The sequence below is a fragment of the Notolabrus celidotus genome, chromosome 14, assembly GCF_009762535.1.
Source record: "Notolabrus celidotus isolate fNotCel1 chromosome 14, fNotCel1.pri, whole genome shotgun sequence".
Taxonomy (NCBI): Eukaryota; Metazoa; Chordata; class Actinopteri; order Labriformes; family Labridae; genus Notolabrus; species Notolabrus celidotus.
In genome coordinates this window covers 25,797,498-25,813,679 of record NC_048285.1, presented here as the reverse complement: position 1 = coordinate 25,813,679, position 16,182 = coordinate 25,797,498, and the positions used below count along the sequence as shown (strand labels likewise).

At 39.6% G+C, this 16,182-nt stretch overlaps 1 protein-coding gene across 1 annotated transcript in view; it reads right to left on the bottom strand.

Annotated features, from left to right (window-relative positions):
* The window catches only part of b3glcta (beta 3-glucosyltransferase a), a 78,786-nt gene extending 66,643 nt beyond the window's left edge, over positions 1-12,143 (bottom strand). Inside the window, exons 1-2 of the mRNA XM_034701909.1 lie at positions 11,845-12,143; positions 1,972-2,015 (exon numbers count right to left, since the gene is read on the bottom strand). Of these exons, the coding sequence (XP_034557800.1) occupies positions 1,972-2,015; positions 11,845-11,908 (108 nt within the window). The 5' untranslated portion in view covers positions 11,909-12,143. The remainder of the gene's footprint in view (positions 1-1,971; positions 2,016-11,844) is intronic.
* Between the last annotated feature and the right edge of the window lie 4,039 nt (positions 12,144-16,182).

Here is a 16,182-nt window from a genome sequence, read left to right as displayed (position 1 = left end):
CTCACCGCCGTCCAGAAGTATCCCGTGAGCAAGCTCTGATCAAACAGTGGTCTACAATGACGGTTTGACTAAACAAAGATTTGTTGGTCTTCGTGTGATCCGATCGAACAGTTCTGCCATTAAATCCACTTTCAGCATTTTCCACTTATTTTCAGTTTTATTTATTTCATTTATTGGCTGCTTTGATTTATTTTGTGTGTGTGTGTGTGCGTATCCGTATCCGCCTGTGTGTTTCATAAATCCTCCTAGATAGAAGCTATTTAAGATTATATTGACTAAAAAGTCCCACTTTCAGTGAACTGCATCTTTCTCAGTAAATCATTAATCCTCTGCAGAAACAGGAACAATGAATTGCTTCTTGTGACTGGTTGAATTCCAAAATGAAGAATCAACTGTAATCAGATCATTTTTTAAAGTTTCCACCAATTACTAATCATGTGTTACAAACTACTGTTTTCAGTGTTTGAATGAGAGCCAGCCCTCCAGCCATGGGCCTGATACAACTTTCATGACTCTCCATTACTAAACTGGAGCGCTCCCATGACCTACAAATTTGCATTCTTTTCTAATTTGTTAATGTTGTTCTTCAGCTCAGACGATCTAAAATGGGAACGACAACCTGGTTTCCACTAAGCAAATGGGTTTTCTGAGAAGAGCACACAACAAATATTAATGACTGAAAATACTGGTACAAGGTGTAAAGTTGTCCTTGCTGTCTTAGGCACACCACAATCAGAGGTTCTGGTGATTTTGGCGCCCCCTGAGGACAAAGCAGTCCAATCTGCTTATTTTGTCTTGTGCAATGAAGTGTTTCTTGACAAAAACAAATCTCATCCTGCTTTCTTTAACAGTCAAATGTATCACTCATTGAGAATCTTTGCATAGAAACGTGACATAAGGCAGAATCAGAGGCATGCAGTTATTCTGATTTGACACCTTCACAGCAAGCTCTGAAAAGCAGCTCCATGTCCATGTCAAGAACAAGGAGAAGACAGAAAAATATGTCTTCTGATGCTCGTCGTGGATATTAAAGTCTACGGATAGATGTACTGTTATAGTTTCTACCAAAAGGAACTCCATATACCCATAAATCTCCACTTTTATAATGTCTTTTTTTCCAGCACATTAAACGTGACTTTTATTCTTGATTATTTTTCTATTGTTGTGTGGGAAAATCTTCTTCCCCTGACTGGAGTTCATTTAAATGTATCCTTTATCACTCTGACAGGCAGCTGTCCCCAATCGCTTTTTTAAAGGGAAAAAAAAAAGGCTTTGACTGAGTATCTTTTTTGGAAAGGGGAGCTACGAATGTGGAAGTCTTATTCCAGTCAAGAAAACAGATTAAGGCAAACGTTCATTTTTAATTTCAGGCCAATATTCTTTGCTCACTTCAGAGCATTAATCGTTTCCAGATGCCTCTCAATGAGATAACAAAGAATGTTTATTTGTTGACAATTTCTGCCTAAAATTGTGAGACAATTAAAACATGACACAGCAAAGGGGTGAAACTTTCCTGGCAGGCTAAATAGCTGTTGACATCAGTTTTAAGTGTGACAGTAATTTCCAGTTTCTGTGATGCTAAGCACCTCTGCCAGGAGGCTTACTGTCAACATTTCCTCACACCAGTGAGAAGTAGAGCAACCGAACATCTTAATTATTTATCAAACAGCAACTGCACACTCAGAAAATGCAACGGCAAGAATTTTTTTTCTTGCACTTGAGGAAAGAGCGAATGGATTTGTCCTGAAGAGCAAATTAAACCTCTAAACCTGCTGGCCGATAATCAATCCTCTTAAAAAAACAACAACAACATGCTTGTTATCTTCGTCTGGACAGCTGATTAAATCTTTCACAGAGGTGAGGAGACTGGGAAATAATGATTCACACTTATCATTGAGAAACTGGCAGCAGGGCAAGGGTTATCACTTCAAAATTTAAAAAAATAAACGTGTCTGTCATCTGTTCTCTTACCTGTGAGCTTTTTCCTGAGCTGCCAGCAGAGAAGTTTATATGAACTGTAAGAAAAGAAAGAGAAAAATTATGTTAGTTCAGATAATGATCACAAACAGAAATGAATCCTGTTAAACTGAAACATAAACCGTCTCCTTGTCTCTTCTGACTGGGTCAGCTCTCCATCTAATGGCTGTCATAACTATAAAAAAAAAAAGCAACCTACTCCAGTTTTTAATTTTAAAAAGGTAAAATAAAATATGTAACCACAGAGTTTTATTCCATAAGGCTGACTCTATATTTTATGTTTGAGAGCACAATTCATCTGTCTGAGTTTGTAATTAGAGCCAGAAGAGCTTCTATCCAATTACGCTGCCATCGATTCTGAGACAAGAAATTCTTCGGAGAGAGATTCCCAGGATATCAAATCAATACATCAAAAATAGCAGCGTTGTTGAGAATGAATCCATAAAGCAGTTTATATGAAATCAAGCCACCTGCTCTCCAGCATCAGTCAGCTTTAATGAGGACGATAGAAGACTGAAAGGGTTAAATTTCATCTCCTGTCGCAGCCGTTAAAGGACACCTGAAAGTGTTGGTTCAACCTTCATAAGCAGAAATAGTTCCAAGAACCGAGCCAGCTGTCGTGTGATATCCAACACGAGAGACACACAAACAGGTACGTATTTCATAGAGCAGATCCTGTCTCCAGCGTTTTGATTTTATGACCCAATCTGCAGTTATACGGTCAGTTATTAAGGGGAACCCTCATCTTAAATTATTCAAAGGTCTGAGTTAACTTCAAAACACTGAATAGCTTGGAGTGAAGCCACCAACAGAGAAATTGAACAATATAATGAACCTCATTATTTTGTCATAAAAGGGCCAAAAATCATCAATGGAGGCAAGCCAGTTTTCAAGGAGCGCACATTTGCCAAGCCAGACAATCATATATTATTTCCATGTTTCAAAAGGAGCTATAAGACGTCTTTAAACAAAGCAGAATATATTAGAGCTGTACTGGACTCACACTTCCAGAGAACACAGGCTTTTCAATCCCAATGTTCAACTTTTTGTTCCTTAATTTGAATTCATCACACAAACTCTTTTTTTCAACATGAACAAGTCTCCAGTTATACTTTGCCTGCTGACCGTCAAACATACAAATAATATTCCTGGTGACTGCTTCCATAATATTTCAAGTCACATCACTGTCATTTCTGTAATACAACTAAATCATGAAGGATTTTAGACAGCTAGTGAACTAGTGTTTGCTCAGAACTGTAATACCAAGCAGACAAGAGCAGAAATGTAACCAACAAAACATGAGCAAACTTGGTTCTTCTTGACTGATAAACATCAACATACAAGGAGTAGCCCAAAAACTGTACCCCATTTAAGTTATATAGTGTTGGGGCGCTGGTGGCCTAGCGCCCCCATGTACAGAGGCCACAGTCCTCGTCGCAGGGGTCGCCGGTTCAATTCCCGGCCGGTCAACCATCTCCTGCATGTCTTCCCCTGCTCTCTACTCCCCACATTTCCTGTCTCTCTTCAGCTGTCCTATAAAATAAAAGGCAAAAAGGCCAAAAGAAAAAAGTTTTATAGTGTTATATGACTTTATGCAGCAGATGGCTGGTCACTACTGTGTCTCCTCCTGCTCAAGGAGCGGGGGACAGTGCACGAAGCAGCACTTGTGCTCCCAACTTCAAAAAGTTAGCCCCAGCAAAGATTTAGGAGCACTCAATGAAAATTAAGAAGCACCACAACTCTAGTAAGCATATTAACATTCCTCATTGAAAAACAGCACCACCACTGGGGTGTTATGTCCTGAGGCCAGGACTTGAAATTTGCTCTCCTGGCTCCCTGTCCCTCCTCAAGTTGTCTCTTCACTGAGGTCCCTCAACACCGCCCCTAACTGTAATTGAGTCCGAAAATTAAAATGCACATCTGCATTTCTGTTCATGTCAAATTATGTGAGTTTGTCTATTAGTTTTGGTACACTACTTTTTATGTTGCCTTACATTCAAAGTGTCTTTTGTTTCTCTCTGCCAGAAGCCAATGCTGAGTGCAGTTTACAGTTAATGGAGTTTTCATGTGATTGAGACAGCCCAGAATACCCTTCAGTGAAAGAAAATAATGAGAGAGGAAAGAGCCTCAGATCATTCTGTTGAACTCTTACAGAAAATAAAGCAGGTGATGGCCTTAGAGGGGAGTTAGTTCAATTGTATGATGTGGGAAAACACATTTGCATCACAATGCTCTTTATCAAATAAGATAATCCAATGTCCTTGTATCATGAATGCCATGTGAAGATGATAAACTCAACATCTTCTCATCCAGAAAATCATGAGCTCATAGAGCGAACACAGCTACTACGTTGTCATCTGGCATCCCAGCTTCTGTCTCGATTAAAAATGCAACATTAGGCTGGAAACAAGCCTCCTACAGGAATACATTCAAGTTCACGATATTTCCTGCTACATCTGCTCAAACTTCCACCATCCTTTCATGACTCACCCTGGAGAGGGTGAGGCAGCGGCACACGGTGAGGGGGGTTTGGGGGAAAGAGAGACTCCCTCCATTATGTCAGGAGTGCTGATGAGAGCACCTTCATCTCATCACTTCTTCAGCCTGCATAATCAAGTCTGTTGTTTCCAGCCATGTCTTCAATTGAGCCGCACCGGGGGGGAGCTTGCTTTCTTTGATTTTAAGAGACTCAGGAAATCACTCTACATGCTGAAAGCTTTTCAACAAGCTTCTAAATGTACATTGTAATAGTTATCAAAGCAGACGTCCGAAGCAATTAGCAGGGAAACACTGTGCAACAAAGGGAGAGACTCAGAGCGTCTTTGCAGAATTCAAAGAACCTGATGACAAAGAAGCGAAGTTCAGGGAGTCTGAACTTTACAAGAACGACAAACAGTTTCTGCTAAGGGTCATTTTCTTACAGCTTGTGTACATTGAAAACAATCTTAAAGGATTTTGCAGAACTTAAGCACTGTTTTTTCTGTTTGACAGCTGGTCCACATCTTTTTTTTTTAGTTTATTCTGGGGTTTTATGTATTTACTGAGAGGATAGGACAGTGGATAGAGCAGGAAACTAGGAGAGAGAGTGGGGAACGACATGAGGGACACAGATTGGAATCAAACCCGGGCCGTCTGCTTGAAGTACTGTAGCTTCTGTACATGGGGTGCCAGTTTAACCACAAGGCCAAACCAAATCCCCCATCTAACTGAACTTTCCATTTCATACTACGTTTATTGTACACAGGAAGAGCAGGGGGGGGGGTGGTGAACCACATGAGGGTACTTTAAAGTTAGTAAATCACATTAACAAAGGCAGCTGTGCAGGTATATTATTAACTTGAATGCTAATTAGCCAGCCGTCTGTGTGAGATTAAAGAGCTCTTATAATCACCACATTCATGCAAGAGTGTTCAAAGTAAAAAAGAGACGACGAAAGGCTCCACAGAGGCTGAATATTGAAGAGTATAAACTGCAGCTGGTCCCCAAAAACAAAGTTATTTGATCTGGCAAAGACAATAAAATCTGAAATCACGTTAGCTGCACAGTGCGGTTATTTATAGCCAGGCTGCCATCCAGGAAACTCTTCTGGGACCACTACACAAACATCCCCACATCGAGGGCCATTAAACCTGGATTCACCTCTTACCAGCCTCTCCTGAAGCCACGGACTGAAGCTTCCAGCACTCTGGTTCAAACAACAATGCTACCTGCATGGCACAAACTGGTGTAGAGTGGCTGGTGAGGACACGTCAAACATCCAGGAGGCCGAAGAGACTTGAAAGCTTCCTCTAGAGTCGTCAATTCAAACCGGAGATAAAAGGAGTTAATAAATGACTTCAATTAAACAGTACTCCATGGCTCTTTCTTGTGTTTGCTCTGTTTCTGTTTTTATGGTGGGTTCAAATTTAAAGCAAATTTGCTTCTTATATTGCTTTATTCATGCAAATTCGATGCAGCAAAAGCAGAAGTACTAACCTGGGTTAGCTGTAAGCTGACTGACTGTGCATGTGCAGATTGCGCCTGCAGCCATGTGTAACTAAGAATAACTTCCATATTGTGTGTATGATGATTAAATCCAATGCAAATGTTCAGTGAAAATGTAGGAAAGAAGAAAATACTGTTGTGCGAGAAGTCATTAATTATCATAGGGATATGAATATGAGCTAGACACACAAAGATGGCTCAAGAGGCTTTGATTTGAAAAGAATGATCACAGTAATGATAATCTGAACTCCTAGATACATGGGCACCATCTGTCCCATCAGATAAAACATCAGCTTTCTGTCAGATTAAATGATGTTAATTTATTTGTTGAGGATTTGTGGCAAGATAACTGGAGGAGGTTTGTTGTTGACGAAGACCATGTGGTGAAAAAAGAGCAGTCCTTCAGAATCCAAAGAAGCAACATGTTACTAATGAAGGTACTGTGTCACAAATACTGAACAGCAAAATAGTAGTAGCGTATTGTATCCAAAAATCCTCTGTTGTTCTGAATTAACAAGATAATTATCTCAGAATTACAAGAAAAGTCTTTATTAAAAAACAACAATCTACTGTTTTTCTTTTTTTCTAAAGTGAATGTAACATACTTTCCTACTTAAACTTATATACCTCTTTTAATCTTGATTCCATTTTGTATGTCATATCCAAGCTGCAACCTCCAGTGTTGGAGAATGAGGCCAATATATGAGCATAAAAAGTTGCAGTTCCTCAAGTGTCCACTTGAGGGTAGCTGAAAAGGCTAAGGAGACACCATTAACACCCATGTTAAAATGCCTGTCTTCATAGCTGAAATAAACTGGTCTAAAGCCTGGTTCAAAAAAGAGTTCTCCTCTCAGTAGCTCATATTTGTATTAGTCAGCACAATACAGAGGAAGAATTTGTCATAACTAATCTCTTTTAATTATATTAAGGCTAATAGTCTTGCATAAATTAACATACTTAGTTGAGTTGACTGACACATGAGAATATATCAGCTGGTTGCTGGGAGTCTTAAATCCTTCCCTAGCTTAAACTTGTTGTGGTGTTAAATTGATCACCATTCCCTTTGATCATATCATCAATGCAATACTTTACAATGGCATTGCTCATCATAGAGAATTGGTGTGGGTTACATGACTTTTGCGTTGTATGTCATACTGTAAATTAGTCACATTTCATACCACTGGTTCCCTGACCTTGAGAGTGTGGAATGAGAATTGTTTAAACATCAACACTGGATGAAAAATTGAATGAAGTTATTCAGGCTTTAATAAAAAATGGTTTTATATGAGCGCACCTGTCAGGGTTTGTTTAAAGGGTGAAAGCTCAGACTGGGAAACTTGAAAAAAAGTCGACAAGAAGTCCACTTTGTTCTGATGATTTGAGACGGGTACAGTGCATTTAAGTGTAAAAGTCATACGGCTCAATGAGAAACATTAGAACTCATGCAGACCTGCCCCGACCTCAATCTATGCTGCCATGCTCTTTGCTTCTCTCTATAATTCCTCCACCTTGAAGTATGCTTTGTTTCCAGTCTGAGGACATTCAGGGGAAATGATAAGTTGGTAACGTATGCCAGAGGTTATAATGTGAGTTTTGTATCCCAACCTGCAGTCCCTTGAGATCAAAGATGATACAAAGCAGATAGAACCAATAGTAATAATAATAGGTCATAAAATCATGAACGAGAGAAATAAAAAGCATTTAAAAATGTTATAAAATTAATTTAATATAACTCTACAATACAGACAATAATTTCAAGAGTTTTTAATTAAAATTCCATCAATGCAAAAAAATTCAAGTAAAATCAGGCTTCCTGATGAATGTTTCAAAAGGGATTGAACAGAGATCACTGACTCAGCTGACCCGATCTCATTTGGTAGATATTTCAAGAGTTTTGGAGCCCTCACTGCAATTGTCTGTCTCTGTTAGTTCTCAGTTTGGTCCTGAACCAACAGAAGACCTTTGCCCAAAGATCTCATAGTACATGTCTGCACGTACGTTACTAACAGGTCTGATTTGAAGCTGGGAGGAAGTCCATTGAGGGTTTTGAAAGCAGTCAGTTAAGTCTTGACACCAACACTATAACATACAGGGAGGCTGTGTGAAGCCACTTCAACAGGAGGGGTGTGTTTTGGCTCTGGTGGAAATTGTCGGAGGCTTCTCTGAACAAAATAAAAAAAGTTAATGACAAGTCACCAGTGTTTCTTTTTGTGATTATTGCATGAACAAAATATAACACTGTGGGGACAGAGGCAGCAGGCATTATTACAATAAAAGTGGCGCTTCAAAGAACTGGTACAGATGGCACACTGTTTGCTCTGCATGTGCCGTTGTAGAAATGCATCTGATGTCTGTTTTCAAAGCTGCTCTGCAAATGGTAAAGCATGCAATTAACGCAGACTTCATCTGGCTTTATGTCACTTTAACTTTAAACTCTGATTCCCATTCATGCACAGTCAACAACCACCTACATACGTGGAATGGGCGGCAGAAGCGAAAGAATACAAGAATTTTTTAACCTGCTTGGAGCCTCCAGTTGAGATCTCTCCTGATACCATTTTTAAAATTAAATATGCTTAAGGTCTTATCTTTTATTTAAGAGGCTTAATGTAAAACATACCCAAATGCTTTGAAAGGTGCTTTTTAATGAAATATTAAGAAGCATTCTTAATGTTAGAGCTAGGAAAGACATTTTTGGGGAAACAAGCAAGAGTAAGCCAGATTTTGAAGTGCAGAAATGAAAAAAAAAGACAGCTCTTTCCTTCAGGCAGACCTCCTGAGACACTACTCCTAAACGCATGAACAAGGACAAGTTCACAGCAGGACAAGTCCGTTTGTGTTGTCTTTGGTTAATATTTTAAAGGGTAAATGATATCTTACTTCACAAAACACAATGACAATATTGTTAATGTCACTATCAATATGGACATTTAATGAGAAATAAATTGGAAATGAGATAAAGGTAAAAAGGAAAGTCATAAATATTACTTCCATAGGCTGAATGAAGATTAAATTACGAGAAAAAAATTCACAGCTTTTTCTACGATTTCCGGCAGAGAGTTGCAAACCTCTTGACACAAGTTTCAAATAAAGATTTCTGCTAATAACCATTTTTTATATTATGATTGAGACCCTCATCCATCTATTCATCCCTTGGCTAACAGCTGTTCATCCAGAACAGAGCAGTAAAGAAGACTTTTCCCCTGCAGCTCCTCTCAGCTTTTCTGTAACAATTCCCCAAGCAGCCAGAGATGTACAGTAATCTCTGCAGCAGATCCAGGATCTGACCGAGTTTGGCCTCATATGATGGCATCTTAACCAGGTGCCCGATCCACATCAGCTTGCTCCTCTCAGTGTGTGGGAGCCTCAGCCTCAGCCTCAGCCTCAGCCTCAGCAGCAGCAGCAGCAGCAGCAGCAGCAGCAGCAGCAGCAGCAGCCGGACCCTGAAATCCTCAAGAATCACAGACCTCTTCACTCGCTCACCTGCAGAGAGGCCATCAGACCAGCAGAGAGAAAAAAAACTCCACCTGGAGATCTCATTCCTTCAGTGGCCATCCAATTGTGACCACAGTAGAGGGTCATAAAAAAAAGACATCTGTGGCTGAGCTCTCTCCTTATCATCACCCAGACCAATCTCACAGCCTTTTTTACAGTCACTGAGTAAAACCACAGCCACCTGAATCCAGGTATCATGGAGAGAGAGAGGGGAAAGGTTTTATTTTGCTTTGTTTGTAACTTTTCTTCAACCTCAAATTAGGACTTCAAAGCAGAAATAAAACCTTTGAGATGTTTTGAATTGCCAGAGAATAAAAATGTCATTGAAAAGTCATTAAATTAACATTTCTGAGTGGCAGAGTGTTTTTGGTAATTCAACACAAGCCAACATAATAACATAGCATATGAATAATTCTTCCTACCAATTGTAGTGTAAAATCAATCCCACATTTTCTGCAGAGTACACCCTCTTCCCAAACAACTGCACATCACTGTAACATCTTTCTGCAGGCAAATGCACACTGTGTGTGGAGCTACAACATCTGCCACGATTGAAATGCAGCCCATGTGGACCCGGACTTTAGGGTGATGCTCCTCAGCCTGACTGAGCTGCAAACAGCTCCAGTGACAGTCTGCTGAAGCCTCGTGGACGACATCATTGAAAAACAGCAGAGGTGGCCCCCCTTAATGTCACCAGACTGGACGCTCTCCAGACCTCGGCTGGGCCTTGATGTTAGGTCCATGAATATTACATACAGCAGGAGCAGAAAGGCAGCCTTGTCAGAGTGTGATGCTCGACTAAACGTGCTTGAGTCAGAGCCAAACACAAAGCTGTCGTCCGTGCTCAGGGTTGAACAGTGTATTATCAGCGACCCCGGCTGTACAAAACTGCACAGACTGCTTAAAAAGTACTTCTGAGGAATTTGCCTCATATGCAGCATCTTCAGTTGAGACAAAAGCGATATTTCCCTCCTTATCCACTCTTTTTAACATGGATTAAAATGAGGCAAGCATCATTTTTCATACACTGCAACAAGCATTTGAGACTGGGAGTGGATTTTTCAATACGTGACAACTTAAGTTTCATTCCAGGAGATCTTTTTACATGACAAAAGCATGATCAAATGGAAAGTGAGGAAGAAGAGATGTAAAAGAAGGACTAATCATGGGATAAAAACTGATGTCCTTGGTTGTATTTAATTATTTATTAATGAGTGGGACCAGAAATATTTTCTCAGGGCGTTGAGAATCAGAGAAACCTACCTGCTTGTGCTCTTACAAAAAAAACCAGTCATCATTTCTTGTTTAATTTACCCATCAATGCAGATGTTACCCTGTCTTGCACTGAAAACACATTTGCAGATCATTTTATATTCTGGTCTTTTATTTCTAGATGAGAACAATGTTCAGTCTTGTCTGGGCAGGCAGAGTGTCCTGCACTCAGCACATCATCTCATTCTGCTCAGGACAACATCCACATGCTACACTGAACCGCTGCATTATTGGTCACTCACTCTTAATTCTATCCACAGCTGCAGCCACACATGGTGAGATTGCACACCATCCCATAGACAAGTGACACAACCCTGAATGTTAAGTGTGTGCAGGACATATTGTAAAGATTCCTGTATGTAGTGTAAAATATGCTTTTATTCCTGTCTAATGAAATTGCCCCTTTTCAACATCTAAGTTATTAGTTATATGTCAAATCCTGCAGAAAACTTCATGAATGGGAGTACAAATGTAATTTCCCTGCAGCAAGTTGTTATTAAAAGTACTTTCAATTGACTGGCAAGGCTGCGTAAATGGTTTTTAACCCCCTGGGGCAACAACACAAGTCACAAATCACAAAGCTCTGGCTGTTGTGCAATCGTGTACTATGTTGCTAGATTCACAGTGCACAATTCAGAGTGACAGAGGAGACCTGAAGGGGTAAATAATACAGTAGCTTTGGCCTGAGGTGCATGCATTATCGGGCTTGGCTCTGTAGTTTGAATGTCGATGTGTCATTTAGAAGCGACTTAATGCAGCTGAGACACATTTCAACACAAAGCAGAAGCTTTCAAACCTTGCACTGTGACTGACTCTTGTGCAAACTTACAGTCATTGGTCTGCATAAACCCACATGGCAGGCAGTAATTACAAATCGCCTTCTAACTCCTCAGGAAGTTGAGAGGAATCATGGCTCCGCACTTCTCAAACACTTAGAGAAATACACTGTTCGTCTCTTCTCGCTGCTTCAAACACTGTATTCAGCGTTTAGACAGCAGCTTCTTTCACTAACACAAGCTTCACATTTGACAAACGACACAAACTGTTTACTGTTCAGGCTGTCCCTGACGCGCAGCTGCCATGACACGAAGATTAGAAAGTAAAGTGAGCACTTACAGAGCGAGAGGAAGATCCAGCAGCCTGCCACTTTGTGCCCGATGTGGGGCTTGTTCTTCAGCATCCTGGAGGAGTCCTGTGCGCCGGTGGAGGAGGTGGAGAGAGCTCGCAGGGCATGAGCTTTGTGACAGTGTTACAAAAGAAACACAACAGGGCTTTTCCTTGTCACAGTTTCGCGGAAAAACGGGGAGTGGGTTTGTGCTCTGGTGGAAGGAGGCATCCCCCGTTTTCAGTGCGAGGCGCAGGGACGCGCTCTGCTGGCGGGTTGAGTAGGTACACTGAGCTCAGCTGACAGGCTGTCAGCGCGTGCAGATGGGAGCTTAGAGCTGCTGCGTTCAAGTGTTCCTGGAAAACTTCGCGTAACGATTAACAGACGGTAGGAAACGACCTTTAAAGTGATTTATGTTGTTTTAACTCACTTAAAATTAAAAATTTAATGTAATTTTTAATGTATCTCTAATTTTCCTTTTCTTTTCTGTTTTATTATATTTGTCATTTTAATTGTGTTCTTTTAAGATTGTCTTAACGTTTCCAATGCTTGTAATGTTTTAATGTAAAGCACATTGAGTTGCCCTCGTATGGAAGAGGATTAGGGCCACTGAAAAAAATAATAATTAAGGTCAAAAATGGTTTTTTTTTAAATTATTATTCTGAGAAAAAAGTCAGAATTCTGAGATTAAAGTCAGAATTCTGACTTTATTTTCAGAATTCTGACTTTATTTTCAGAATTCTGACTTTATTCTCAGAATTCTGACTTTAATCTCAGAATAATAATTTAAAAAAAAAATTTGACCTTAAATTTTTTTTTTTTTCAGTGGCCCTAATCCTCTTCTGTACCCTCATGTATAAAATGCGCTATACAAATAAAGCTGCCTTGCCTTGCCTTGCCTTTTAACATTTCTATTCCTAAAATTAAGCTGAGTAGAGTTTGTTTCCCCTTAAAGAACCTTAAAGACAGAAATTCCAAGAACTGGTAAGAGGTACGATTGCATGAATTGGGCCACAAACAAGTGACAATGCTGCTGAATTGTTTTTGCTCTTTACTTTTAATTTTGATTTGATTCATAATTTTCTAATCAAAAAGCTGCATAGATGCTGGGGCACTGGTGGCCTAGCGGTCTAAGCGCCTCACATACAGAGGCTGCAATCCTCATCGCAGGGGTCGCCGGCTTGATTCTCGGCAGGTCAACCATTTCCTGCATGTCTTCCCCCCTCTCTCTGCTCCCCATATTTCCTGTCTCTCTCAGCTGTCATATCAAATAAAGGCAAAAAGCCCCAAAAGATATAACTTAAAAAATATTCAAAAAAATCATAGGGCCCTATCCCATGGTAGCTCTGAAGTGCAAATCAGAAAACACTACGACAAATCAGAACGGCAAATCAGAGAACACTACAGCAAATCAGAGAACACTACGGCAAATCAGAGAACACTACGGCAAATCAGAACGGCAAATCAGAAAACACTGCCCACCTGTCCAATCAGCGACGAGTCATGTCCCCCGAAGGTACCTATTTTATCCGGTTTGGTTAATGTCGTAGCGTTTTCTGAATTGCTGTTGTGTTTTGATTTGCACTTCAGGGCCACTGTACTATCCTCCCCATGAAGCCTCAGCAAACAATCCAAACCCCAAATACATTTCATCAACAGTTATACTGGCTACAACATGGCATTGTCAGAAAACAGGTCTTGACATTTGCAATTTGTTTTTCATATTTTATACAGTGATTTGAAACAAAGTATTTAAAATGGTGAAGCATGTGATAAAAGGTCACTAGATTCTGGGCTCACATTTCTGAGAAATATTACCAGGACAAAATTATAGCATTGCATTTTCCACAACACATTTTTGTTGATTTCTTGTAATTGCAAGAAAACAACAGGTGTAACAAATTGCATTAATTATTGTTGGCTCCATTCAGTTTAGGTCTCCTGATGAGCTTTGAAGGATGCAGCCATTGCTAATGCCACAAATAATCTGTAGGCTTTCTTTAACATTAACCCTGTACAGAATGCCTTCTGGGACCAGTCCTGCATTTACGTATGAAATACTTAACCTAAGTATCTCTTTGATAGAAACCTGCCCTCTTGGATAAACTTTAAGAGACAGAAAACATATGAAAATCTTGTTTTCCCTGACTCTTCCTTCTCGTTTAATTTTAACACCTACATATTTTGAAAAGGTCAAACAGAAAGTATACCCACACATGTCTCATTTCGTTCAGTTTAACTTGTTACAATGAGGCATCCTTTCCTCTTATCATTCTTGTAATTGTTGATTTGTTACTTCATTTATTCCAAGCATAGTGTCAGTCTGAGCGTGGGCTTAATGAGATATAATAACACCTGTTTAGCAGAACTGGATCTTTAAATATGCATAGCTATTAACTGCATAATAGTTTTTTTCTGGAGTCTTGAGAAATGGCATTGAAGAACAGCAGCTTTAGGTTGTCATGTGCTGCATTATCAGACAGTTTAAATTAATTTACAGTTCATCTATGAACATAAAACATTGTACCACATAAAACAGGTTTCTACATTTAGATGTTGATGCTGTAGGTTCACAGAGAGTCATTCGTGTTTTTAGTTATATGCATGAGTTTCTTGCTACAGGACTTGTGCTAAGGCATGGGGATTCAGGATGGAAGTCAAGTTGTGCTGCACTCAGATTTATGCAGTTTTGAAATCTAGTTGAGTGGTTGAATGTTTTTTTTTGAGACCTGAAATAAACCTGGGACTTAAATCAGCAGAAACAGTATAGTGTTTTCAAAGCCTCACATCCCATGCACTCTGTTCATTTAGTTTTCTGTTAATGATATAAAAAGAACATAAAAATCATTCACACTGTCTGTAAGGTTGTGGATACACTATGCACAATATATTTGGTATTGTATTTTGCAAGAGAATGAGGATGTTACAGCCTCATTATTTGAGGCGTTTTGTAGAGAGCACTAGTGTTATTGGCAACAGTTTAAGTCCATGGAAAGCTATTTTGGTTGATATAGACTATAAAGAATATATTATTCACTTTGAGCTCTATTTCCTGACCCTAATACATGCCACATTTTGGCATCAAGCATGTCCCACTTTAAGAGCCATACAAGACCTTTTCCCCAGATGTAGAAACAGTATGTCAAGCGTCCTGTGAAGGCATCATTCACGCCGATGAACTTTGACAGATCAGTCAGAGTTGGCACTTGCGAACAAGTCTCTCCCACAGCTTGAGACAAGAAAACCAAGACAGCGTCTCACTGAAGCTTCTCTTCGATGACGGGAAATGAAAGACCATATTTGTGGACACTGACGGTTTTTGACTTTACAGAGACATGACAGAGTTTCTGGTTTCATGACTGCTGGCAAAAGAAACAAAGTGTGTGCAGTTCACTGTCACTGAAGCAGCCACATGACTTGTTTGATGAATCCTCTGATCTGCAGTTATTGAAGCATGGATTATTTATTATCTGTATAGAAGTGTACGAATTGCATTATGACTTAAATCAGATTTCAGTGTCAAAGAACAGAGTTTCACAGAAACATCAGTGTTTTTTCTCCAGTTTGGGTGTAACTGAACATGAGATTTAGTGGAAAGTTGTGAACTATAATTACGACGTTACCCACCCTGCATATTTCTGGCTTTCAAGATAAAAATGACTCTTTCTCCCTTTGTAAAGGTACTGATATTCACTGAGCATTTCTGCATAATTCAGAGCTCCCACTGCTTTGAATCTGTGTGGGTAATTAGGCTACAAAGTAGGGCTGAGTGCTAATACAGAGTGTAATCAAAACAAATGTGGTGTGTATAACCTGCCCCGGGTCGCTCTTGTAGTTATTGTGTGTTAACATTAAATTGCACTCATTCTTTTCCAGTAAATAGCTGTAGTGAGGACTGTGCAGGTAAGTATGTGTGTGTTTCTGTGTCTATTAAAGAGATGATACATTGCAGGTTATTCAAGATCTCTGTGGGTATAATTTCTATGAGCCATGGCCTAACACAATACAAATACCACAGGGATAACTTGGACTGTGCAAAATGCTATTGTATGAACACTGTTATACACCTCACTCCCTCATTTTGCTCATAAATGTCACACTTTATTTTGCTTGCACAAAAATGACTGTGCATGCACTCATGAGCCCCATTTCCCCTTCCTCATACCTAAAATTCAAAGCTCAAAGTCCTCCAAATTCACATCTTATAAAATATTACAGAGAAAAGGGACCAACATAAAAGGTAATGTTTCAAAGAGTTCATTTATGAAATATGAAGTTGATCAATTCAAAAGGTACGCATGCACTTATTATTAATAACATCAAAGCTAGTGCATCTTCACCAAGACCAA